We start from the raw sequence: 27,846 nt of genomic DNA on the forward strand, positions 1-27,846 counted from the left end.
GATACTGAGTTTGTGCAAAACACTTCATACATGTTCTTTGCATGGACATTTGTTTTGTATAAAACATAGAGTTATTCGAATGTTTAAACAGTCAGGATATGTCCCCATGAAATTAAGTAACGTGGGTTAAAATTTTTGTTTTCTGTTGATTTTTAATTTTAGGGTGATGCCGGTTCTTCTGCAGCAGGGATCAAGGTGAGTGCTTCGATAATTGTGACAGTTTTGTATGTGGCTACTTTTGTAGCATTCTCTCTCTCTCTTTAGCTCAAAGGTACAAGCTAGCATCAAAGACCTAATCTGTAAGACACAGACTAGTTCAAAAGCAGATTAACGCTGTTTTTTGAACAAAATCTCCAAATTTTGACTGATATAACCTGAAATGAAACATATTTTTTTATTTATAATAACTGAAATATTTATTTTTGCACAGAGTAAAATGATAGATTTTTGTTATATATTTCAAAACAAAATCAGCCTGATCAGGGGTGTTTAATTATCAAGTTGACTATTATCAAGTTAATAGTCCTCATGGGTCACAGATATTTAAGTATTATTTTTATGAAAAAATTATTTCATGTACATTTTTCAGTTAGCACTCCTCAACATAGGTAAAAAAAAAAAGGGCCGATTAGTAAAAATCTAAATATTGATATAAATCCAGACACTTAAGCAATTTAAGCAGTGCCATTTTTCTCATGCTTTACAGGGTGAGCCTGGAGAACCTGGACGAAGTGGAATGAAGGTAACAGCTTTAATATTCTGCACAAATAAACCCATTTTACATTATATTTCATTATTGAAACAAACATTCATCAAAGTAAAACAGAAATTCTGCAACAGACCAAAATAGCTATTACTGCAAAGTGCCAACATTTAAAGACTGATGCAAAACGGAGGTCGCTTTAGTCATGTTTTGGTGCAAAGTATCAATGAAGCTGTCAGTCATCACCAGTTTTGTATTTAAAGACTTCCATAAACCTTAAACACACATTAAAGAGTTCCTTAGATGTTTTGTTAAACACACTTACCACTATTCTCAGTTCCTGTACGATGTTGTTATGTTGGTTTGCATTGATGCAGCTAAAAGCCCTTTGTGGTTTCAGTATTGTTTGCTCCTATAACCTTTCTCTCAATCGTTTTTTTATTTGTTTTACTTTCCTAAGGAAACAACTAAGTATTAAATCATGATGGCTTTGTCATATAGATGCTGATGAGCGACGATAATCATCTAGCAGAAGAAGAGCTAATCACCCTTAAAATGAAAATTTTACACGAACACGCTGCTGCGAGTTCACCAGTGAATCATCTTATTACACCTGTAAATCTTATTTGTTGCACATAAATAACACTTTTTTCCTTCCGTTTGGACAAACTGCTTCCAGAGAGAAAAACTTTTCCACAATTTTTTTTTGCCTTTGTGCTGGGAGAAAACCCTGTAAAGCTTAAAGCTGTGGTCTGCCTAGACATGAATATGTAGATGTGCTTACGTAATCGCCACCATATTGGATAGGTTTCTCACTCTTCAAACACAGGGTGAGTAACTATAACCATTTTTTGTGCCGCGTACAATTGCAACAACTGGTGCACTATCTAAAATAGATCAAGTGGAAACCTACCTGTTGGGATTTAATATTTAAATTGTTTTAATTTATTGTATTTAATTGCATCTATATTTTAACTATCATGCCATACCATATTTCTGTTTTTGTGACAAAACATAAATGCTTTTTTAGTTTGGTAAACATCTTCCTTAGTAGAAATACTGAGGGCGAATGAAGACCCATCCTAGATGGCAGCTGGCCTGTACGGTAGCTCCAATAGCCAGCACCAGTCCATGCCATGCCTACGTATATGGCTGTGATGGTCTGTAGCAAGATGTCATCTAGGACAAGAGGAGAAGATTTGGAAATTTAAACAGCAATAGTAAGCCTAAGTCTCCTCCCTTTCCGACTGACTCATGGGTCCTCGGAAGAATGAGAAAAAGAATGCAAGCTAAAAACGCCATTTTCTAATCCGCATTACTACATGACCTGGATCGCACATATGTTGTAATGCAATTTAAATGAACACTAATGATGGGTGTTTCGACCACGCCAGTCACGTACTTTGATATTTATCATCTTGTAAAAGTACTTAATTAGAAAGATTACAAATCAGACATCGGCACGTTGCGTATGTGACGTCACCACAGAATCTCCTCTCCTCTAGCGTAGCTGCTACTTACTTCATGGCCAGATTTATGATGGTTCTTTCCTCCTGAAGGAAGGATTTGAAGTTGGCTGAACTTACAGCCATTTTCCCTCTGTTATTCTCCGTGTCTGGTTCGATGACATCACTTTCATGAAGTGCATTTGTAGGCCTGGACTTATTTTCACACAAAACCTAAAATAGCGTTTCCCCCGTTCGAAAATAAGCACTTTCTTGGTATCAAAATGTGCCTTTAAAATTCACGGACATCATATGTGAAATCCGTGGCACAAAACAAGCGGAATTAGAAAATTGCGTTTTTTGTCCCATTGACTTGCATTCACTGTTTTCGTTCTTCCGGGGACCCATGGTCCGGAAGTAGATGGGTGTGACTTAAGCCTGATTCATGCTTCTCCGTCTGCGTCAGTGCGGAGACACGCAACGCCATTATCCATCCTTACGGGCCTGCTGGAGAGCTCCGCCAGGACGGACGGAGTCGAGCTCTCTTTTCTAAACATCCATCCGTCGAGACAGAATGCAAGCTTGTGATTGGTCAGGACGCCGCTGTCGTCTACACCGCCGCCATTGCGCCCTCAAAAACGTAAAGAGTGCCGAGGATAACTAACGGCAGACACGGAGCAGCTTGAAGAATACCTCATGAAAAAACTCTAAAAACATGAACGTTTAATTCCCCCATGACTGGACGAGTGAAAAGATGCGCAGCAAGCGTTTTATTTGTGGACGGAAATGACAGGAAATGTGGGTTTAAAGGTGGCGAGCCCATGAAGAGGTGGAGGAGGATGAGAGACAAATTTGTCTGTGTTAAAAAGTCTCTTATATACAAAATAACACAATATAAACACACTATCTTGGACCGATACACGACAGGATACCACAGAACAGCGCTACGCCCTCTGTTGTCTTGGTGAGGAATTGCTTTGCAACACTCCCCAGGAGATGAAGAAGTATGAGGGCAAAACGTCTCTGTCCGTGCGTGTGTGTCTCTCCCTGTTGGAGCTGACGGAGATACATGAATCAGGCTTTAGGCTCCCTATAGCCTCCTCTATCCTTCTGGAAGGAGCTGAAAGCCATGCCTCATACCACACATGTGCACATAAATAGCTAAATAGCAATGTAGCGCTAATGGATGTCAACAGTGACTGCAAGTTTTCAACGTGTATCGCTTGCACACACCTGATTCAAACTGCTGAATGCTCTCCTCAGCCTTCATCAGGTTCTGCAGGAGCTGCTAATCAATTGTTTTGATCAAATCTGCAGTGTTGAAGCAGGGAAACACCTAAAACTGGCAGGACACTGGAACCATTCATTGCTAACGCTACAACATACTAAAACATTAAGCAGTGCTATGGTTAAACGCTAATCAATTAGTTCCAAAACACCAAAGATAAATCCCTTTTTGTTCCCCTCCCTCCTCTTCCACAGTTAGCTTGAAGCTTACAGCCTGACATTAATCCAGTGCAGGTCGAGTTAGCATTCATGCTAGGTTGTTGTGCTAAGCTAATGCATCCGTATCGCCCCGTACTGCCTGCTAGGGAACTGGGTGCATTCTTGTTGACTGACAGCTCCCTTCTGTGGATATACAACTCTGCTAGTCAACGCTGTAGACTCACATAAACGATTTGTTTAGCTGTAGAAAAAAAGGTAGAGGGAATCAAATAAAATATAAATTGTGAAAGATTATCTACTTTATATCATAGTACGGGGTCAGATTGTCAAATGTAAGCCTTTTTGAAGTGACTTTAAAATGTTTAATCTATGCTTTAACTATGACTGCTTACTGTTCCTTTATGTCTTCCATAATCTACTTGACCTAATCCTTACAACAAATCCTTTTCATCATTATCAACAATCACAGAATCGAGATGCTGTTTCCCATTAGAGAACAGCCATCTGACCACCATTCATATCGTTTTATGTTGAGTAGTAGTCCACTATTGCCGTTCATTTACTGCACTTTCACCGGCCACAATGTAAATTTACAACCTCCACTCTGATCCCACCGAGTGCCGTTAAAGTTGATCATTCTCGTGCAGCACTAATCATTCCTTTTTCATAAGCCATAAATACGATGGGCTGAATTGAGCATTAAATTATTCCGAGTCAGACTTTTTATGTTTTAAACCTCACAGAGGCCACTAAAAGGTCCTGGCCTTTGGTTTTTCCACAGTTGAAACAAACGACTCGCCCGTTATAGACAAACAGGCCAACTTCCCACACTCCCAAACTCTAATAATCCTAAAGCCGCTGCTGCTTTCTCAAATATCTTTTTGCAACCTTAACCCAAAAGTATGAAACTTTTTTTTTTTTTGCATTTTTAGAAACCAGAACCTTTCACACCTGTCCTAACCAATGAAACCATAAGAGTTAAACGCTGTTGTGAAGCGCTGAGTGTTTTAACAAGCACTAATCAAACTGTCAAGCCAAGGCTGCATGAGTTGGGATGAAAATGCATGCGCCTTCTCCTCTGCTAACGCTCCCAAAAGCAGATGACAATCAGCTCAAGTACAGCAGCTCCATAGCCAGAGACAACACAAAGCATGTAGGGCTAATGAAACCCCAAAGAGCCAACAAATGAGGCCTCACTCAGCTTGGCTTGGCTCGGCTGTAACGTGTCACACTCTTCCTGTGTAGGGAGAGCCAGGACTACCAGGGCTGCCTGGACTGCCAGGGATAAAGGTAATTGCTTCGCTGTTTTCATCCCTTTCCACCTCCCGTCATACCCTCGGTGTTGTCCCTTTCCATCCGCTTCAGCCCATCTGAGAGCTCAGAGCAACACTCAGCTGACCTCCTGTCATGACTCGTTTATGACAGGAGGTCTGACTAGCCTGGCATTTTATGCTTTCAGGGATTAGCACACAGGATTGAACGTTCCATCTGCAGCCTTTGCAGAGAGACAATAGCACATTCAATGCAGTGAAACATGATGATTTCAGTGCTTTTCATTTGCACACACCACCATTCTGCAGGATAATTGTCCCATTAAGATTCACGAATAGCATCCCTGGGAAGAGCTTTAACTCATTTCCAGGTAGTGGCAATTAAGACAGTCAGTGCAAAATGGGCCGAAACTGCTGCAGCTAAAAGGACAGTTCTGATGGAAATGGGGCTTTGTTGAGAAGTTGTGTGGAGTTAATATCTTACCTGCAGCTGACACCAGTCTAGAGGCTCAGAAGAAAAAGCCTACCTAACATCCAGTTGGATGGAGACTAGTCTAGAGAAGTGTTCAGCCATTTAAAACTCAAATAAAGGTCTAAGTGAAGGCTAAAGTATGGATTCCACTGGGTTGGTTTAGCAGCTATGGTTTTGCTAGTGTAAACACTTTAATGATGCTTAATAGAGCATTCACAGTCAATAGAAGACAGTGACTGTTGCTAGAACTGGGTCTGGTTTTTGTATTACGTTCCATTTGTTTTTCACAGAGCAGCATTGCAGCCATGTAATTACATCACTTACTGTTTTGTTTTGCTAACTCTCAGTTTAGGTAGTTGGTAGTGGTTCCAAAGCACGATTTAGAGTATTTGTCTCATTAGTCCTGCCACAATGTTGTCATTCTAATTTCTAAATAAAATTTTTGAGAACAGTTGACATTTGGGAATACTCCTTGTGGATCCTGCTATGTGACAATGGAGACAGGTGAAGGAGAAACAAAAGAGTTCATGTAAAGTCAGCGCCAACCAAATCAGCGCAGAGAACCCAGTACTATCTCAGCACCGACCCTCTGCTGGGCAAGACGAAAGTCAGTTTCACTTTTACTATCATTATACAAAATATGTGATTCAAATGTTTAGAAGAAGAATCAATTTCCCTCTGGGATTAATAAAGTATTTTTGATTTGAATTGAATTGAAGTAAAATTAGCAGGAACTAAATCTCATTGTCTCTGCAATTAGTTTAGTCACCAAATGAAATTCGGTCAGCAGTGAGCCGTTTTAGACTGCATTAATAAACACTGTTTGAAACAGTTTTATAAACCATGCCAGCTCTTTTAATGTCACCAGTTGGTGTTTATAAATCCTGCCTGGAATGCTAGGTGTGACTCCTGTTCACAGTGGTGCTTATAAATACCAATTACAGATTAATAAAGACTGTTCAGAAACAAAACAGTGTTTATACAATAACATTTAGAAGTCTGTTTGCAAAAATGAAACAAAGATTTGATCTGTGTAGATAAATTGTCTCCCCGCTCTATGATCCTCTAACTCATAATATACAAGGGAAATAATCAGGTACTGTTAGAGTGGAAAAGCAGAGGAAAAACAAATGTTTTCAAGCTTTATTTTTATTTATTTAAGAACCATTTTGGACCTAGTTCTACACACCTCTAGAACCTCATGGTGGAAGATCTCTTTAATTTGGCACTTAGTAATATTGAACATCAGACCTTTTACCATTTAGTCCATAGTAAAAAGGAAACCAACTAAGAGATTTAGTTTCATCATGTGTTCCCATGGGCCCTGGTTTAGCTCTAACTCAATTTTTCAGTGAAGGACTCCAGATTACCCTCACTGCTGTCGATGGAATTTGGACAACTTTTATTTGCAGCCAAGATTTTTTTTTTTTACCATTATTGTCACTGAAAGCACCAGTAGCAAAAGCTAAATGCATAAATGGCACATCATAACTCCACTGCCATCCTACATTAAGAGTACTGTAACCAGACTAATGTATTTCAGGGCCATTAACTTGAAGAATAACGTGTGAATGCAAGAAAAGCTCACGCAGGCATGATGTTGTTTTGTTTTCCTGTAATGTGCTGGCCTTGTAAAAGAAAGAAAAACCACCCTTTCGTTTTTACACTTTTTATACACTCCTGTTTGTACTTAAGAGGCCTGTATGCTTGATGGATCCTAACAAAATGTTTTGTTTCTTCTGCCAACCTAGCACTCGCGGGTTGTTCTTTATTCTCCTCCACATTCTTTGCTGCGTATGCGCTCAAGGTTTGAAACGTTTGGGAGCCAAACATCCAAAATGTTCTGGTTGCAGATGGTCTAATGATTAATTCCATTTAGGTGGTTTCACAACCAAATCAATGCAAATGAGGGCCGGTAACACACCTCATACTGGAATCTCATTCCTCCTGAGTAAAAGTATAAAAATAGTAAACGTATTCATAAGTGGCTCATTTTTTCCCCTCTCCTCTCACTTCTGTGAGTCTTGATGAGTTTCTAATCAGGTCAGTCGTATCGGGGAGCCAAATGTCAATAAATGTGAAACCAGAGGATGAATTAGCACGCCGCTGAGCGCCTGCCTGTGTTTGTAATTTATGCATGTGTTCCTGAGCCTGTTTGTGTTGCACGTGAACGCGCGTGAGCAGTAAGTGCATGGCTGTCCATATGAATATATACAGCACACATCACGTGTATGGGTTCGGCAGGACCTGTTTAAAAGGCCCGGTGCTGAAAGTGTGTAATAGTTGCTATTTATTTATGTTTGGTTTTTCAGGGTGAGCCTGGGTTTCTTGGTCCCCAGGGAGAACCAGGGCTGCCAGGACTCCCAGGAACTAAGGTGGGTGACCCTCATCAAAGAGGGGGAGCTGAAACATCTACACTTCAATTTAGACATTAACAAGACATTAGTAGACATTACACCGTCTGATTTACGTCCTTATGTCCTGTTACTGTTGTTATCGCCCACCGTTGAAAGGTGAAAGACTGAATATTATATTTTTTGCTGCCTGTTTGCTTTTCTCATGAATCACTGGATGGATTTGAACGAAATTCTCTGAAAAGCTTTATTACATGTTCATCTATAACTCGGTAACATTAGGAGCCACAAAACATTCATTTTTATCACCACAGCTTATCAACTAAAGTGAATACAAAAAGTGGATAAATGTCATGTTCCGTAGATTTGGACCAAAGGAGTCAGCAAATACACAAAACGAAGCAAACCACAAAAGTTTTCATTTATCAGGATAAACAAGACAGAGCTGGCTTGACTTTCTTTCAACTTGAAATATCTACAGAGCAAGAAACTTGGCTTGGCTCGACATGGGTTGAATGACTTGACTGGATTTAACCAACCAGGCCTGACTTGACCAGACTTGACTTGTCTTGAGTAGACATGACTTATTTGACTTGAGCTGGTTTGATTTAGGTAGACGTGACTCTGGCTTATACTTGACTTGACCAGCTCTGAACTGGAACATGCATGAGTCTGTTCTGTATGAAAGGATGAAGCTGCATGAGACTCTTGGGCAGCTTGTAGTGGGTAGATGAGCTGGCTCCTGGTTATGTGGGTTGCAACAGTCCCAAAAGCTGTTTGTAGACCCTAGATAATAAAATGTGTATGCATCTGAAACTTTTTGTGCAGATTCACACAAACACCTGAAACTTAAGAAACAGACAGAATAAATTAAGAAAATAATTATTCATCCACAACCTCTTAAACTCTATTTATGCTTAGAAAATTATTAAGTGTTTGTGTTTGTGTGTGTGTGTGTGTGTGTGGGGGGGGATTAGTGAACATTCCTGGGGTTCTCCGGTTCTTGATCTGAGCTGTCAGGCTGTCAGCTATAACAGGCTGAGCTTTCCAACATCCCCCTCTAGTGGCTATTTCACCTTATTTAAATCATAACATCTTTTGGAGGTCGAACCTACAACATAAAGAACAGATTCTTTTTTTTTGGGGGGGGGGGTGGGGGGGGGGTAAGCTGCATCCCAAATGCAGCTCGTCCAAGGTGCCATCCACCAAAGGCATATTGTGCTGACACAGTAAAAATATCTACAGTGTGGAGGATGATTGAGAGAGCTGAAAGCCAGGTTGGATGTTTAGAAGGTGCACCACCACTCCTGCTCACAAGGACAAGAACCTGGGTCTGGATCAGTAGTTCTGTGTTGTTTTAAAGGCTGCAGGAGGTCAGATTTTAACTTTTGTTGTGTCTGATAAGGGCGAGAGAGGTGACCATGGACCACCAGGAAAGGGTGAACGAGGAGAAATTGGACCAGTTGGGCCTAAGGTCAGTGTTCATGTTTAAATGAAAGTTTAATCTGTTTTTATTGCTTTGCTACCATCTAGTGTGTCATTAGTGAACTACACAGGTGAATGAGTTCTCTTATTAAACTATCAAAGAAAGCTGGTTTAACCATTATACCTTGTTTGTTTTTGGCTTTCAAAGCTTAAAATAAACCACATATAAATGAGATCAGCATTGTTGATGTCTGCCATCACCTCATGGCTGCTTAAGCTCCAGTCTAAACTCAAATCTGCTCCATATCCCGTTCCTGACCCGATCCGTGAAACCCAGCCGGTGTTGCTGACAGAGTTCAAATAAACACTTTCAGAGTTTGCTGAGTCATGTTAGAAGTTGTTTTATTTTACCAAAGCAGGATGTGCTGGTCCCTGAAGAGGAGTCGGAGTGTTGACCGTATTTCCCCTGGGAAATATCCGCACAACAAACGTTTAATGACTAATAGACTTGTCTCAAATGAGCCTCTTTTATGATTGCTATGGTTTATATATAAACTGTCATGTTTATTTCTAATCCTTACTATACGGCTTTCTCACTAATGCCAGGGTTCACAAGGAGAGGCTGGACTGCCTGGCCTCAAAGGGTCAAAGGTGAGCATGGCTCATGTGTTTTCTTTAATTAAAGTAGGGATATTAGCTTTTGTCTGCTTGTGTTTTGCTGATCTTAGATATCCACCGTGTGTTTCTCACTCCTGGTTCAGATATTTTTCACCTTTGCGACTGCTCAGCTTTATTTGGTCAAAAAATGCCATAATTTCTACCTCTGGATGATGACCTCAGACATAAAACTCCAGATTTCTCATTTGAGCAGGCTGGTATGGATGCATATGCAGTATCACGTCTTTAAAATGCTGGCACCACTTACAATGCCAGGGCTTTTTTCAAGTGTGCAACGCGTACTAGTACGTTTTACAGTCACTCATCTTCTGTTAAAATCTCTAACTCACCCCACCCCGCTCTGGTGGGTGTATATTGAGGTGCATAGGGGTACTTATTCATATCCACTTAAAGCACTGGTTTTGTCACCTTCATTGGATAACCTTACACATCAGCTCAATTCCAGATGGCTGCTATCAGTTAAAGGTGTGGAACACTGAAAAAACATTTTTAATGATTATTTCTGATAATAATCGATCACTCTGAGTTTTTCATGCAGGCTGAACATTAAAATAGTCTCCTACACCTATCTCCTGCATTAGCTTCTAATAGATTAGAAAATCCCGACGGATCTACGTCGCACTGTCACTTAGCATTCACGGACTCACCCATCTTGAATCACAATGGGAAAGGTTGCTGTTGGTTTAGCGTCCAGGAAACAGCAGAGAACATCTCTGCTAGTAGAAGCTAACAGTCAGCATCAGCTACTCCACCACACAGCAGAACTCCTTCACACTTGAGTTATTTGAGGAGATATCAGGAAATAAGACTCCAGATCCTGACGTCTGAAGCTATTTTCTCCTCCAGCTGACTTGTACTTCCTCAAACAGGAGCATCAGAGTTTTAAACTATGGCTTTAAAAGTGTTTGTCGAAATGCAACACGTTCTAAAATACACAAAAATAGTTTACGTGTTTAAATTATTTAATCTATATTGAGATATTTGGGTTTTATTTTACATCAGGGGGAGACTGGAGATAAAGGAGATCTGGGATTTGATGGTCCAAAGGTGAGCCCTTTTATTTGTGTATATGTTTACATTTTAAACTTTGGTTGGGATGTAAATCATTGCTGGGCATCACACCACCAGAGAGCAGCTGGTCAAAAATAGAGTTAAAAAGGGAAACTGATAATTTTGTAGTTACAGATCTCTAGGAATTTCAGCTTAGTGGCCATTTTCTATTAAAATTAATGGATGGGTTAGGGTTAACAACCCAAATACAAGTCTTTAGTATGTGTACATTAAAATGTATGTATTTTGATGATTTATGCTCATGTCTTTCTGATTATTTAAAATCAGCCTAATTGATCCTTCGATTGATCGATTCATCTGTAACTTGAATCAAACGTTTGTGGTGAAGTGCGGGTAGCTGAAGTGTGTTTCTTGGTGTTCCGCAGGGTCCTCCTGGGCAGAAAGGAGACAGAGGAGCCACCGAAATCATCGACTACAACGGAAACATCGAAGAGGCTTTGCAGGTTTGACCAGTCTATACCAAAAATCAGTTTTTATTCACATAAACAGAAGGCAAAGCAACAAGGAAATAAGATTTTCTTTCTTTGTTTTTTCTTTTAAACGTCACTTCTGACATGACATAGAAGCAAGATTACCATCTCCTTTTGATGTTTCTTTTCTGTCTGGCATTTAGACCTGAAAGAGTCAGCTCATTTGCATTTTAACTAAATGAACAGAATGTGCAGCAGGAGAACCTGTGCTTAACCTTCTCTCCGAATGTTTGTTTTGACCTTGATTACATTCATTTATGCAATGGCAGTAAAGTATTTAGCACAATAACTTGTACTTTTTTCAGCTCAACGTCTAAAGTTCATGAGAAAATAGAAAATAAATCTTGCTCATGCTCTAGATTAACTCACTATATGTTTAGAATGGATAAATAACATATATAATCTCATCTTCTTATTTCCACTCCTTTGGCCTCTGCAGAGGATTACCACTATTACAGTGACGGTAAATAGACTGTGTGTGTTTAGTGTGTATTTTCATCTCCATAAGTGATTCATCTTAACTGTATGGTCCCAACCCAACCCAGCACCAGTTTGTGCCACCCCCGTTGTGTTTGTGCATACTCAACCAGGAATGCCTTTGCTGTTGTGTCTGTTAAAACTCCATCATGTCTTTTAAAAGACCTTTTTGATTGTTTGGTTGTTTAACGTGTTGGAGGTAGCTTTTTAAACAAACTCAGCTTAGAGAATCAGTGCTGGTTCGGACCAGATGGATGAGCTAACGGCCAGTTTGGGAGGGGCTGGGTCTATAGCAGATTATTTTCATTAAAATTAAACTCTTAGATCTATCATTGTAATCTATGCTAACATAAACCTAAATGTTGGGTTTACGTTGAATAGCAAAAATAAGTGGAGATCTGTCAGGATTTCCTATTTTTGGCTGAAAATTCATTCACATGTTTAAAATAATGTTTAAAACGTTACCGTATTTATTTAATTTAAACTTATTTTAACTATGTGAACATACTAAAAAGTTTCAAAGATCAGAGAAGTTTCACAAAGACAAAAATCAACTTATTTAACTGTAGCTACTGTGGCTGTTAACTGTCCCATTAGTGTCTGTTTCTCCAAACTGAGGTTGCTCGAGGAGCGATCTACAACAGGTACAATAAGAAATGTTTGTTTTCTTTTGTTTCTTTTCCACACAAACCAGTTTTCATCAATCTGAACTGTCCTTTTAAAATGTAGTTAACCCTTAACAGCATGAAATATTAATCAATGATCGTCTTTACATTTTTCCTTAAAGAGCAAGTCACACCAAAATCTACTTTTTTTTGCTGATAACTAGTATAAATAAGTGTATTATAGTGTTGTAGACAAGTGTAGTGATTATTTTTGTATTTTGGTGCATTTTCTTTTAAAACTTAAAATTCTGCCTAAAACCTTCAGTCTAGCGCCCTCTTCAGCTCAAAAATGTTCTACACAAATTTACAACAGCAGTTTGAAATGTGTCTCGACCAATGGGTGAAAGGTCCCATGCAACTTACTGAAAATTGTTTATTGGCTAATTTAGTGGCTGCGTTTCCACTAGACAAGTTCCAGGAAATTTCTCGGCGGGATAAAGGTGACAGGGAAAATACGTTGGCTCGGTCCAGCTTTTGTTTCTTCCTACAGAAAATCATCCCTTTTACAGCTTTGCTAAGACATCAGCATACCGTGCCTGTATCTGCAGTGAGTGACATCACTGATTGTGCCAAAAGGCGCCCACAGCCATATGTTGATTAAATTAAAGACGTCTCATTGGCCCAAACCCAATGCTCACACTTCCAGCCTTGCACCCTTCAGTTACAGTTCAGTTCCAGTCCACGGGTGCGAGTACGTAGGATTTCGCAATCCTCAAATGTGGAAATTGGCCATGCCCCTTTTGCACCCTTGATCCAAACTTTGCCCAAGTCCGCATCGATGGATGATCTGGGCGAAGGGTATTACCAACAGTCCACTAGTGCGTGGGAATTTTGAGAAGAAGGCGGAACGTGAGCTCGATGACTTTTCTTAAAATATGTATTTTCAATCGAAAGAAGTTCATTTTAAAAGGATTAATGATATTTGTTCATGCTCTGAATGTTTTAGACTGAGATTTAATGTGGACAGCAATGAATGTAAATTTTGTCAATTGTTTGAAAGTTGTTAATAAAGATTAAAAAAAAAATAATAACAGTAGCACAAACAGTGACCAGCCTTCCGGCATGCGTCGTGGTCGATGACACATCGGTCGGCGTCCCATAAATGGTGTAAATTACAATGTTGTGGCAGAATTTTAGCTGCATCCTTTTGCAGTTCAGAAATGACGATTTTAAAGCGGCATAAAAGCTGCTAAGTTTCTTTTCCTTCCCTTCGGCTTAACCTGCATTTTTGCAAATGTTGGTAATTTGGTGACTGAGTTACAACCAATCAGCATGAGTTAGCCACAAGTTCCACCCAGCGACTCAGAATAAAGACTGCAAGACAGATACTTGTTTGGTTCCCGAAATGGCCCGGAAAGACGTACCGGTGAAATGAAGACACATGCATCCAGTCCGTGAAATTAGGTGGAAAACAGACCTCAAATAATACTCTTTTATGATCTTTTTTAACCTATTGTGTAATTATTTAACAATATATCAATAATTGGGAAAGTACATTTGCCCTCAGCATTTAGATCCTACACCAGAGGGCAGTAAACATGTATAGGACTGGACGTGGCAGGTTTTCGAATCCTAATACTCAGTCTAGAAGCCCTAAGACCTCATTTATCAACCGTACTTACGCACAGATCTGTGTTTATTTCAAGCATAGGAACGATTTTACACATTGTGTGGTATTTACCATTTTGTACCGGTGCGTGATAATGTTCCTACATATAAGAACAGCTCTGACCATGCGTAGGAACAGCATCTAGTGGTAGAACGTGGAAACCACAGTAATGAAGGTCTCAGTCGTCCACATGTTCCTCATCCATAAAGTATTTTAACCAATAAATAATTATGTTGGTGGAAAAAAGCTTTCTCGTATAATTGGTGCTAAAACCAATAAAAGGCACATGTGACCGATAGAATTCGGACATTATACCATGGCTGATCTGTGTTGGAGGATTTGGCAGAGTGTCCGCTGTGAATGCAGTGATCTGATTCCTGAAGGAGATCCTTCTGGAGCTGTGCTGTGGTTTGGGAACCATGTGGAGCGACAGATAAACAGCATGAATCCGATTCCAGTTCATATTCTATTTTACAACTGCGAGAACCCCCCAGAATCCCCTCCGCTCCTCATCATACATGCCACGTTGTCATGGTAACCAGACTGAATGACAGCTAAGAGGCTACACTCTCAGACAACATTTCCAAATAAAACTAACTCCAACTAGAACGACTCCTTAAATGTAAATGACAACCTGTTACTCTGCGATTTATCCGATTCGATTTGTTTATTTATTTCTGACGGAGACCTCCGTCCCGACCACGTTTATAACTTATTTGGTTCTTTTGCGCTTCGACAGCCAGTGTTTCAATCTCGTTATCAATAAAGGTTTTTTATTTTTTATTTTGTTTTTGGGAAAAAGGTCAGTTTGTACAAACGTTTGATACGTGAGGGCCCAGAAGTTGGGATTTTGTTTTCAAGAGTCTACAAGACGAACTGATCACAATCATGCAAATCTCCCTTTCTATCACTTAAAGCCAGTATCTCACAGTTGATGACAAGTTGGAGACACAAAAATTTCCAGTCGGAATCCCACTGAGCTGGAATGTACTAAACGTGTGTCAGAGTGTTCACTACCCAGCGGAACAAGAGATAGACCATGCAACTTACAAGAGGAATCTGAGGACCCTTGAGAACAATTAAAACATTTTGGAAACTCTTTTGAGGTTATTGTCGTTTGTTACCAACGGTTGCACAGTCCTGTGAGATACTGACTTGGGATGTGTTTTTATTAAGTCTTTCATGTTTGTTATGATCTGACATTATGATCATGTGTAACATAACCAGCCTCTCCTTGTGTTTTTTGTTTTGTTTTGTTGCTCTAAATAAAGCTGTTAAAGTGTGATTCTTTCTGCTCAGGGTCCTCCAGGGCCGCCTGGACCAATCGGACCTCAAGGAATAAAGGTACATAATAATTTCATCATTTTTCCTCACATTACGAACAAAATGTTTCAGACTTCCCCGTGAATATAACATAAACATAAGAATATTTTGATATTTTCATATAAATTATGTATTTTTGTGTTGCCTCAGGGCGATCGTGGTTTGCCTGGTCTCCCTGGACTGGATGGAGAGAGAGTAAGTCAGAATTATCATAAATAACAACTAATTGGTCTAACGTTCCCCTAGCTGTGTGATGAGTTCAGATCCTTTTTAGTCATCTTTCTGCACACATCTGGTCTCTTTAAGGGATTTAAAGGCTCCAAAGGAGACATGGGAATGCCCGGGGCCTCTGGAGAGAAAGGAACCACCGGTTTACCTGGTTTACCTGTAAGAGTCACAACATCACACAGAAGAAAGCTTCTCAAATGTACCTTTGCAAGATCTGCAGTCTTCAGACAACTCAATTTTTATTCTTAGGGTGTAAATGGGGCAAAGGGAGATAAAGGAGATGCAGGACTAACTGGTCCTCAAGGTCCATCTGTGAGTAATAGTTTTCCCTGTGATCACTGTTAATCTGGATTAGTTTACTTATAGAAACTGAACCATTTTATTCGATTGCTGTGCGTGTCCTCATAATCTTGTGCAACACACACACACACTGGTTTCTTCCCTGAGCAAGCTGTCTGTTCACCTAGGCAAGAGCTTGCGCGCGCACACACACACTCACACACACACACACACACACACACACACACACACACACACACACACACACAGAGAGCTCACTCTCTTCTCCCGTTCCTACTGATCATGCTACAGACGGAGAAGTTTATTTAACAGCATCCAAAATGAAAATGAATCGCGTATGCGGGAAACCCTAACCTTATGAACCAGGTTTTTGGTGGGTGCAACCAGACAAACTTGATTATTTTAAGTAGTTTGAGCTCAAACATACAGTTACAGTAAGCTAAACCATTAAAAAGTACTAAAATTACTTGAACTCATACTGATTGGACTTAAAAACACAATTGGAATACGAAAGGACATGAAACGGCTTCACTAACTCAGGATTAACAAGTCATGTTAACGGTTTAGACACATTTAAGCAATGTGAACAAGTCCATATGAGTTGAATCAAAACCTGGGTTTACAGTGTATCTGTTGCTATAGCTGACACACAATTTCATCCCTTCTGACCTTTAGTGTTATGTGATATCAATACATGTTTCAAATTCCAACACAGTGATCAGTTGTTGCTCATTTCCTGCCTCCTGACCTCTGATTATGAGGAGCTGCACTCCTGAATTTGAGTCACAGTTAAAAGTTTAAACGGCTGCACTTTTAACCCTCCCACTGTCTTTATGGGTGACCCCGCGAGGAAAGTTGACCATTGAGCAGGATTGATGGTTTATCTCTTGAGGTCCATGTGGCAGGGGTGAGCTGGTGCTCACTCCTCACCCCTGCCACATGGACCCAAGGGATAAACCATCAACCCTGCTCAATGGTCAACTTCCCTCGCGGGGTCACACCCACTAGGACAGTGGGAGGGTTAAGCTAATGAGTGCAAGTGAGCATTCTGAAGCTAAAGGTATTAGCATCAAATTAATTACAGCTTGTCCCCTAGCACTGTTTGTGAAATGCAGAGAAGACAACATTTAATAGTCTCCTTGCGTCCTAATTCAGAATTTTCTACATATGATTTCAGATTGTCGGCCCTCCAGGGCCCCCAGGACCGCACGGGCCCCCGGGACCTATGGTGAGTTTGACAGTAAAATATATCTTAGAAAGTCATCTGATCTGTAGCTCCAACCCAGGGGTTGTGTTAACCGGATATTTTCTGTATTTGACCATTTTTTATTTAACAGTGACAGAAAAATCTGACGGTTGTTTGCCATTTTGACAGATTGCAATTCGCACCCGACTCTTGCAGGTGCGCAGACATTTTAAACGTTACACATAGAGAACATCGCGGAGGTAACAAAAGCAATCAAGAAAAGATTCCCATCAGAGCATCTGAGCATTATCTCATTTTTGGACACCATTCTCGAACCCCTCACTATTGGCAGCGCATCCAATTGGGCAGCGCGCTGAAGAGCAGTGGACATATGGAAGGCCATCAGGGACAAAATACCACCCGTAAAAAAACACGCTTCCTGTCCACAAGGGTATTTTGTCTCTGATGGCCTTCCATATAAGCAGGAGCATGGAGCATCTGTGTGTGGCAGCAGAGAATAAATTCAGCTACCAGAACAACATAAAAGCCATGAGTCTGCCCGAGGCAAAAGTCCAGAACCTTGTGACATCACCATGTTTTTTTATACTATGTCGGACAAAATTACAGACAACTAAAATGTCTAGTGCAACCTCTGCTAAGACCTGATGTCATGTAGAGATGTGTGATATAATGTGGTAAGCCACTACCTGCTGGAAAATGAAGTAATTGAATTCTATTTGAACTGGTGTTTGGGTGGGAGTGTAGGGGAACCAGTAAAAAACAAACTAGTTTAAAGTTCAGTCCTAACATTTAAAATCAAACTAGTTCAGTTCCTAAAAAAAAAACAAGTTCACAGTTCCAATAATTTTCTGGACTGAGATATCTGATGTTTTTCCTGGGATCTGCTTTAGCCACTCCTCCATTTAGGGGCTTACTGCCCCGAGTGCCCCGATGACCACAGGCATCCTGTCTGGTGTTATCTAACCTATCTTAATCCAGTCATATAAAATCTATTGTTCACTTTCTCTTACAGGGACCGCATGGCTTTCCTGGACCAAAGGTAAATCAGACCCCAACCAAACCTCTACGCGTATCAGACAATTAAGAATTACTTCAGAACTGTTTTAGATTCATAGAAAGTAATTTGTTAAATGCCAATAGAGAGGCTATTGGCATTTAACAAATTGTTTTCTATGAATCACTGAACTGATGAGAACAAATGTGGAAGTTCAAGTTAATTACAGATCTGCAATTGTAAATATGCAAAGAAGCTAAACACAAACATAAACTAAACATAACACGATCAACTCTCACCCCTCTTGTCGGCTTTCATCTCTGGGCCACATCTGCCAGAATCCACATTACCAGCATAAACAACAGAGAGCTAAACACCAGTCATCATTATAGGTCCAGACGCCTTTTCTTGTCCGTGACTTCAGATGGAGTATTTCGTTTTGGGACTCTGGTAGTTTGTCCTAAAGTAGAAGTGGTAGCAGCCGGCTGTTTCTCCTTCGCTGATATTATTGAGCAGAGAGCATCTCTCACCAGTGGTGTTCTGTTGCTAAGTGTGCAAGCACAAAATGAATGAAGGACCAAGGTAAATGTGGAAACATGGTGGTTTGGTGAGACTGACGACCATATGGTCCAATAGTTGCTTTTGCACTGAACCGTACTACTGGCGGAGGTTTGTAGACAAATGCGAGAGAATCACTTAATTCATTCATTTTATTTATTTTTTGGTTTATTTTTATCTCCGCAATATACGTATAAATAGCTATACGATGTTAGAACGTTGTTAATAATTATGGAAAAAAATGTTTTAAGCTAGCTTGTTTTACAGATTTGCTATTGTAGTTTTTACTTTAGTTCAGTTAGAATTGATAGCTGCTTGCCACAGTAAACTAATTATTTATAATTAAAGAAACTTTTTGTTTTCATAGGGAGAACCTGGTTTACACGGTATGAAGGGAACGAGAGGGGAACCGGGACACAAAGGGGACCGTGGACCGCTGGGCCTCCCTGTAAGTAGTGCATTTAAATACAAAACAAATGTCCATTTTCACTGTGTCACATGTTTTTTTTATTTATTGTCAAGCATAGTGTGCACATGCAAATGTGTGTTTATGTATGCGTGTGTCCCTATTGTCTGTCCTCATTCTTGTTCACCTGGACTGATTTCTTTTGCCAAGCTCCCAGTAACACGCAATGTAATTTAGCTGTTATAAACCCTGCCATCAACCTGTCCTAATAACAGTGTTCATCTGGTACTAATCCCGCCTTGTTCATGTCACTCATACCTTCATAACCACACAGGGAGCCTCCGGCTTGGACGGCAAGCCCGGAATTAGGGTGAGTGTCATGTGATCAAGAGGCTTCACCACCCAACGCCTATCCACTTCTTTGTTTTTTTCTTCCCAAGTCACCATTACATGTTTTCCTTTTATTATTTTTATGCATAACCACTTGCACTATATCTACACAGTGTTTAGTTCACACACAGGAAGAAGTTGCAACAAACATTTCAAGGCTCTTGTTTTTGTCCCGTTTTGCATTAACACACAACTCATAAATTAACTATCAGCAGTGTTGTAAATGTCTCCTGTGGCCAATGCACGTCTACGAGCTGTGTGTGATGGCTGTAGCTCAGACACAAGCTTTATTTGTTCGGGAAATTCTTGTTGTTGTAATTACTTTGTCTTAATTTGTGAAATTCACCATAGCAACAATATTCTCTGCAGGGTATGGACGGGCCTCCGGGTCCAGCTGGTCCTGCTGGTCCGAAGGGTGACATAGTAAGACCTCCATTTGACTATTTAACTATGCTGTTTATTTTGCTTGTTTCTTTATTTTGGAGTGCCATGTTTTGCTTTAAATGAGGCAACATTCATCAATTTTTTAGGGTGAACGTGGAGCACCAGGTGAAGCCGGACCGAGGGGACCTTATGGACTACCGGTAAGTCTGATACGGTTAACGGAACGGAAACATGGTACACGGCAGTGTGGTGATTTATTTAAAAAAGAAGCATATGTAGATGTTTGGAGATGTTTTTCAATATAAAATCCATTGTTCTTTGCTTTTTTTAGGGTGCAGCTGGAACACCAGGGCTGGATGTAAGTGATTTAAAGTTTTGGGTCAAAAGTAAAAAAAAAATTAAAAAAAATGTTGAAAAGCTTAAACATTAATTCAAATGGATTTCTCCACTAAGTAGAACATTAACCGAACACACAACTTTTCAGAATCAAGTGCAACAACGTAAAGAGAGATCCAAAATCTGTTTTAAACAGTGAGGTTTCAGGGTTTCATCCCTGTTGGCAGTAGCTGTTAGTCTCATCACACCCATTTAATTAGAACTTTAAAATTACGGAGGAGTCACAGCTGCATTTTATTTAGTGGAAGTCATACTTGTTTGCATTTTTACAGACCAACAAGCACGAGCAGCTGCAGAAATGTCTCACAGGTCGCTGAATTTACATTTTCAACTCAGTTTACAGCCACATGATCTCTCCTTTGGCATAAATGATTGTATAGACCCTGAGACATCTGTTGTGTAATTACAATTCCAGGATTTAATTAGGTAAGATAATATCCATGAAATTTCCACACATACTTATTTGGGTTGATAACATTTATGACCCGGTTTTCTCTTTTCAGCAGTGTGAGATCATGTTTTTGCATGTATGTGTTCATTAGCATGATATCTAACTGGAGGCATTTCCACAAAACTCTCCGCAAGTGACCATTTGATGGACATCTACAACTAGCAACCCAATTCAAAATGGCCATCACTGTTAATCAAGATTAAAAATGTAACAATTCGATGTGATAGCAGCAGTGAGTCATTCCCACCGCAGACTCTGAAAGCTAACCAATCATGTGTAAGAGTGTTTTTGAGATTTGAGCTGGCGTACCAAAACAGCTATGGTTAACCTATAATTTCTCAAACTTTGGAGCTTACATAAAATGCTAAAGACTTTAGGATTTTAATAGAAACATACAAATTTGGCTCAGATCAATATTCTCTGAGGATACTGAACACCATACCTAATATTAAGAATCTAGTAAAGAAAATCTGGTGCCAAAGGTCAATCAAAGACAGCAAATGTTGTTGTAGTCAATCCTGTAGAGTTGCTGTTTTCTTTTAAACTACATATTTCAAAACCACCAGCATACCTTCAGACAGCTGTGTTTTGGTCCACATCTCTTTATGTTTTGTTATCTCTACTTTTCACCTTCCCTCATCCTCAGGTTTCATTTCTCTTTAAACCTGATGTGTTTACCTTTGTAATCATATCAAAGCCCTTCTGTTTTTGCTTAGTTTAGGCTGAGTTTGATTAAGTCAAGTTGTACTCTTCCAGGGGTTACCAGGTCTAAAGGGAGATAAAGGCGACGTTGGGGAAAGAGGAGAAAAGGTAGATGTAGTTATACTGTAATGGTGTGTTAATACTACTAACAAAGCAGAGAACTGATGTCAATGGACAGTGTAGACATATTTAATAGCTATTAGTTTCGTAGTTGTTTTTAACCCTTCTTTAGTTTCAGGTGCACATTGACTCTTTACAATGCAGTTTATTAAAAAAAGGAATGGTTTTAAGATTTGTAATCATCATTGTAATGTTTTGTTTACCTATTTTTGCAGAAAAAGTATTTATTCTTTAGGTAAACCAATTGGAAGACCATTTTGTTTTTGTTGAATTCAGCCTTTACAGGAAATATCATCCCCAGTCCTCTCAGACCAGTGTTTGTTTTCCTCTTTCCAACAGTTTACCATCTCATTGTTTCAAAATCTGATCTCATTACAAGCATCAAAAAGTGAAACCAACATTTAAACCCAAACATGTCCATTGACAACAGGCTTTTCAAACACATGCTCATATTTCACATTTTGTGTGCTTTCCATGCATGACCTGAAGTAGCACTGTCCCTACTTCTTGAGCCTGTTGGTTACCTTTCCCTTTCACTGGCTACACTTATTCACCGTTTGTCTCTTTTTTATTGTCTAATAGGTTTAAATTTTTATCAGATATGTGTCTTTAAAATGCATTTGGTGTGTTATTTACATTTATTTTCTGTTTGAATAAAACTATTCTCAATACTGATTTCTCATGATACAAGTGTACACTCTTCATGGTTCTGAACAATTTCAAGAGCTCCATGTGCCAGTTTGTATTTACCAGTTTTTTATTTAAATCATTATTTCTATAATACAAGAAAGAACTGTAGTAAATAAAAAGCAAAAGTGTAAGACCTACACAGAAAAATATCAATACAGTGATGATCAACTCAGACTCGTCCTCAGACTTTGGTCCTCTATGACACTATCCCAAAAAAGCAGATTCTGTGGGATTTCTCTGAAGCTGTTGGAAGCCACCAACAAACATCTGGCAGAATTGATGTTGACATTAGAACCGTTTCCACTGTGGAAACATCTTGGTATTTTTAGCGGCCTTCACACTATGCGTATGTCTCCATTTCACCAGCCCGCCCCAAAAGGTTACTTTCCAGGCCCTTTTCGGAACCAAATGAGTAGCTTCATTGGGAGCCTAAAGGTTGGTTTATGCTTGACGCGTCTGCAAGGTCCGCACAGCTCCGCGCGGCGAAATTGCGTCATTTTAACAACCACGCCCCTCCACTGCGCCTCCGCACGGGCCAAAATGTCTGCACCGTGCACCTAGGAAATTTTCTAACCACGCGGATGGTCGGACGCGGAAAAACATGGCGGACTGGCAAGAACTAGTATGGCAGAGGTTCGTAAATACAGACATTTGTATGATTCAGCTCTCAGAGATCACCGTGATCAACATGTTAATAATTCTTGGAGAGAAATAGCTTGCACTGTCGGAAAAGACGAGGACGCTGTTAAAAATGCTGGAATGCCATGTTGTAAACAACAGTAATTTTTACTTCTACTATGGTGTAGTGTTGGATGCATGCCGTAGAGCTCCATGCTGCCCCGTTCAGTTTGGGAGAATATTGGCTCACCGCAGAGACAAGCTGCATGAACCATAAACGCTGTGAGTTGTGAAGTGCATTCCATCCGCGAGCCGCATCACCAAGCGGAAAGTGAATGCGTCAAGCATAAACCAAGCTTAAGTCTCCTTCCTTTCCGGTCGGCTCATGGGTCCCTGGAAGAAAGAAAAAAAGAATGCAAGGCAATTGGGCTATCTTCTAATCCGCTTAGCCTTACGCCCATGGATTGCACATATGTAATACTTGGCCAGATTTATGGTGGTTCTTTCCTCCTGAAGGAATGATTTGAAGTTCATTGAACTTACAGCCATTTTCCTCAGTTTTTTTCCGTGTCTGGTTTGATGGCGTCCCTTTCATGAAGCGCATTTGTAGTCCTGAACTTATGTTCACACAAAACCTACAATAACGTTTCTCCCTGTTTGAAAATAAGCGCGTTCTTGGTATCAAAATGTGTCTTTAAAATTCACAGACATCCTATGTGAAATCCATGGTACATAACAAGCGGAATTAGAAAATAGCATTTTTAGCCCCATTGACTTGCAGTAATTTATTTATTTCTTCCGGGGACCCATGGTCCGGAAGTAGATGTGTGTGACGTAGGCTCCCTATTGGGGTGCGTATTTGGAAATGGCCTGTTTGGTTTGTTTGAGTCACTGGGCGAGACGTGTGTTTATATCATGCTGATTGGTTGTAAGCATAGGCATAGTTATTACTGGACAGAGCAATGCCCATTCTCCTCATTCGACTAAATGAAGCAAAATGGGAGGTTCCAATCACCACCACATTAGCCATCAGGCCCAGTCAATCATAAAATAAGAAAAGACACAGAGCTGAGGGAAAAATCTAATAACTTTTTCCATTAAATATCTATAAAAATCAGGTCTAAAATACATGGGAGCCAGCCTAAGTCTCTGGGCGACGCCATATCAGATGCCATGTTTCCCCTCAATGGAAGCCCTTGAGGACAAAATGTATTTACTGATTTGTAACAAATGGTTACAAAACTTTCACCATTAGTAAACATTGTTGTTTTACACATTTACGTCTTCACTAGTAGCCAGTGATGAAAGGGAGTCTGAAGTGCTTGTTGTTTTGCTGAAGTTTGCACTCCCCAGGGCTTTTTGACCCTAATGGGCATCCATTGCAAGGTCTTACTCCAACCATAGGCGTCATTTTAACCGGGGACGCCGGGGACATGTCCCCGGCAAAATTTGTGATTGGCAGCTGTGTCCCCCCCACTTTCAAAAACGCCTGCTGATGAGGATTTTTGTTTTACCAGCTCAGATCTTTTACCAGTGGTCGGCAACCTGTTCCCATTAAAGAGCCATTATTACCCGTTTCCCACTGTAATTCTGGACGGACCTTAATAAGCAGTGACTTAAGTGAAGCAGGCAGGTCGCGCTAGAAAATTTTGTTTAAAAAGACGTCATAAATGTGTTCCCCCGTCCTTTTTATTTATAAAATATGAAGTAAAAACTCACAATTTAATTTTCATTCATTTGTCATTAATATGTAGTCTACACCCGTGCGTTAAGTGGACCATCTCCCAGTAAACGCAAAGCATCCAGCCCACCTCTCCAAATGCGTAAAATGTGCATCAGCCGCTAGTTAGGCGCACCATCAGCTGATCAGCCCAGACAAGAGCAGAGCAAATAGAGACAGAATAGAGGATGATTCTGTCTGGATGTGGATGGAGATTACATTTTACAGCAGCCTGATCATCATTTAAATACGTAAACCATCACCTGTCTTCTAGTCCATGCTATCAGCATATATTTTAATTGGTGTGTGTGTGTGTGTGTTTTCCACTTCAAACACGGGTCTAACCAACCAGACCAGTGTGTCCAGTAACATATTAATGTTACAATTAAACAGTTTCCCTTCATGTAGGCTAGGAACGTTTCACCTGCGTGGCCCGACCGCTTCTGCTCCACATAAACTTTGTGCGTGATCAAATGTCTCTACGCGTCATGCGTGTCCATATTAGAGAAGGGAACAAGCGCTGTTCAGCCAGTTTCATAATTTCATAAAAAGAACATTTTTCCAAGTGACACATCCCTCAGAGAGACCGGGTTTCCAGACTGTTTCAGTGGGAGGAAATCTTATCGCATGCACCATGGTTCTGCGCTGCGCTGCGAACCCCAGATCTTCAGCTCACTGTCCACCGTGGGCGCTCCGAGCCACGCTGAACACAGTGTCCAGTATAAAGCTCTGATGTTCTGATGGGAATCTTTTACCTCCGCGATGTGCGTTAACGATTAAAATGTCAGCTCATCCATGTGCATCAGTATGCGTCGGGGTAATTCTTTCAAACCAAGCAACATCCTTGAGTTCATCTGTCAAAATAAACAGTCAAATGGAAATATCTGTAACCTGCCGTTTAACTGTTTTGCCTTCTTGTGAAGATTGTTGCAAAGAGAAACAATTAAACTTGATTAACCCCAGAGCCACCCAGAGAACCAGAGCGCATGTGGGAAGGTTCCTCCCACTGAAGCGAGTGTTTTCCAAACCCGGTCTCTCAGAGAGACTTGTCACTTAGAAAATGTTCCCTGATTATGAAACTTTGGCTGAATAGCGCTTGTTCCCGTCTCCAATGTGGCGACACATCCAGGAGCCGTCTGAGGAGAATCCCAGAATCTCACATCCTCTTCAGCTCATAAAGCGCCTATGATTACGCACAAGCGTGACGCGTCAACCCGGTCTCACAGTAAGACCGGGTTGGACCTGTTCAGGTTTACGCAGACAATCTTTACATTTAGAATTGGCATACAGATGTAAAATTAATGCAGTAAAATATAAAGCATTTTATTTAAATATCCATTCATTATTTTACAAACACAGAGCCGCATCAGATGGATGGAAGAGCCGCATGCGGCTCCAGAGCCGCCGACCCCTGTGCTAGCCTATATTGTCCCCAGCAATTTTTAAACCCCACTCAAGTGTATGGTTATATTGTCCCCAGCAATTCTGGAAACAAACTGACGCCCTTGACTCCAACACAAAAATACAGCTTGCTTGCGACAATTTAGGTATCTACTGCCCCTTTCACCAGGAAAATACATACTGTCACTTTAAAGTAGGAAGAGTTGCTGGTAAAGCAAAATGAAAGGAAAAGACAATAAGCAGCTTTGACGTTGATTTATCATTGTTTCCTACTGCAAAAAAAAAAAAGGAAATTCAGCCGCAATGAATAAGTCTGAGTTGTATGATGTTCCATCATTCTGGCGCAAAAAAATAAAAAATTAAAGTTCTGAGAAACCTGCAAATGGTAATCTTGATATTATTGTCCATGACGAGTGTATGCATGAGTGAATATAATGTATGGAGGTATAATGAACAATTTAAATTTATGAATTGACTTTTTGAAAGCAACATGAAACAACCATTTAAAACAACAAGGAACCACAACATCAATAAACTGCTATATAGCCTGGTTTACAATGTTTGTTATAGAAGATCAGCGACACAAAACACATTATGTGTAACAAATAATACATTTGTTGGACATGTTGCCATAAAATGTCACTTTGAAGAGTTAGAATGCTTTTCCTCTTAATCACAAGAACAACTGGAACTGTGAATTTACAAAACGTACAGGTAAGATATGAGTAAAATGTGGTTTGGCCTTTATGAACATTTATAAACATCCAGTTTTTGTTGCTGTGTATTGGGTTTAATTCTGTTTCTCTGGAGGTTTTCCCCTGCTGGCCTTTCTCATCCTCCATGCCCTTGACAACACTTTGTTAATGAAGCCTTTCTCCTTCCTTCCTGACTTGTTTCCCCATTTTCTGTCCTTTTCCTATTAAAATCTTCCAACACTGCCTGGTAATGCCTCCCACCTAACCCCTATTGACCCCTCGTGGGCCACAAATGGCCCTCTGTAATTCCTTCTTGTGAGCAATGTTGGATAATGAAGTTAACTTGACCGACCACTTGTATCCACAGGGGGAGAAGGGAAAGAAGGGCAAAAAAGGGCCTAAGGGCGAGAAAGGAGAACAGGGTGCCCCAGGATTAGATGCACCCTGCCCATTGGTATGTCCCAACGTGAGCTGGAGTTTTCACACCAGCCATGGAGAGCAGCCGCTCTGAACAAGAAGGAGCTCCCTTTGGGCACACTGAGGCCAAATATTTCTGCCTCCATAATAGCCCTCAGTTTAGACACCAGATGTTACAGTAGATGCCTGAATCAGCTGATCTAATTGGATTTTCTACTCAGCATCCTCACAGGGCAGCTCCTCCTTCCCCTTCATCCTCAAGTCTGTCTTTACAGACAGACGTATGGGTCAAGGGTCCACCTCTCTCCAAGTAACACTCCTAGGTCATCTTTGCAAACAGGGTTTCCGGGGATTTAAGGGTGAAAAGGGGGAACCAGGGCAGCCAGGTCTGGATGGGCTGGATGCCCCATGCCAATTGGTACAGTATTTCTCTCTTTCCTTAACCTCATACCCCTGCATGACATTCACGTGCAGCATCACCGACACCAGCTCGGGCATGATATATTATTTTTATTTTTTTATGAGCATGAAGTCTTCATCTTAATGTAACATTAGTAATGAATTTTAATCCCATTTGTTTTCATATTTGATCAGTTTTTTTTAACAAAACCTCACAAACAAATATCACTAACATCTTTACTGCAAGCAGCCCCTTTTAGATGAGCCACATATGTAAATGGTAATGGATTCTTTAACGTATCTCGCTAACTGATTCCTGCCCTTTCCTTGATTATAACTGGGAATTAAATGTGTACTCCTT

The 27,846-nt window shown here is 40.3% G+C and overlaps 1 protein-coding gene across 1 annotated transcript in view; it reads left to right on the forward strand.

The window, feature by feature from the left end:
- Positions 1 to 27,846, forward strand: part of LOC107377084 (collagen alpha-1(XXV) chain) — a 250,212-nt gene that overhangs the window by 218,286 nt on the left and 4,080 nt on the right. Inside the window, exons 16-37 of the mRNA XM_070547918.1 lie at positions 163 to 195; positions 707 to 742; positions 4,840 to 4,884; positions 7,650 to 7,712; positions 9,097 to 9,165; positions 9,723 to 9,767; positions 10,797 to 10,841; positions 11,231 to 11,308; positions 11,775 to 11,798; positions 15,386 to 15,430; positions 15,560 to 15,604; positions 15,716 to 15,796; positions 15,887 to 15,949; positions 17,115 to 17,165; positions 18,157 to 18,183; positions 19,064 to 19,144; positions 19,437 to 19,472; positions 19,862 to 19,915; positions 20,023 to 20,076; positions 20,208 to 20,234; positions 21,480 to 21,533; positions 27,427 to 27,504. Of these exons, the coding sequence (XP_070404019.1) occupies positions 163 to 195; positions 707 to 742; positions 4,840 to 4,884; positions 7,650 to 7,712; positions 9,097 to 9,165; positions 9,723 to 9,767; positions 10,797 to 10,841; positions 11,231 to 11,308; positions 11,775 to 11,798; positions 15,386 to 15,430; positions 15,560 to 15,604; positions 15,716 to 15,796; positions 15,887 to 15,949; positions 17,115 to 17,165; positions 18,157 to 18,183; positions 19,064 to 19,144; positions 19,437 to 19,472; positions 19,862 to 19,915; positions 20,023 to 20,076; positions 20,208 to 20,234; positions 21,480 to 21,533; positions 27,427 to 27,504 (1,134 nt within the window). The remainder of the gene's footprint in view (positions 1 to 162; positions 196 to 706; positions 743 to 4,839; positions 4,885 to 7,649; positions 7,713 to 9,096; positions 9,166 to 9,722; positions 9,768 to 10,796; positions 10,842 to 11,230; positions 11,309 to 11,774; positions 11,799 to 15,385; positions 15,431 to 15,559; positions 15,605 to 15,715; positions 15,797 to 15,886; positions 15,950 to 17,114; positions 17,166 to 18,156; positions 18,184 to 19,063; positions 19,145 to 19,436; positions 19,473 to 19,861; positions 19,916 to 20,022; positions 20,077 to 20,207; positions 20,235 to 21,479; positions 21,534 to 27,426; positions 27,505 to 27,846) is intronic.

This window comes from Nothobranchius furzeri, chromosome 2 (genome assembly GCF_043380555.1).
Source record: "Nothobranchius furzeri strain GRZ-AD chromosome 2, NfurGRZ-RIMD1, whole genome shotgun sequence".
In the NCBI taxonomy this organism is placed as follows: domain Eukaryota; kingdom Metazoa; phylum Chordata; class Actinopteri; order Cyprinodontiformes; family Nothobranchiidae; genus Nothobranchius; species Nothobranchius furzeri.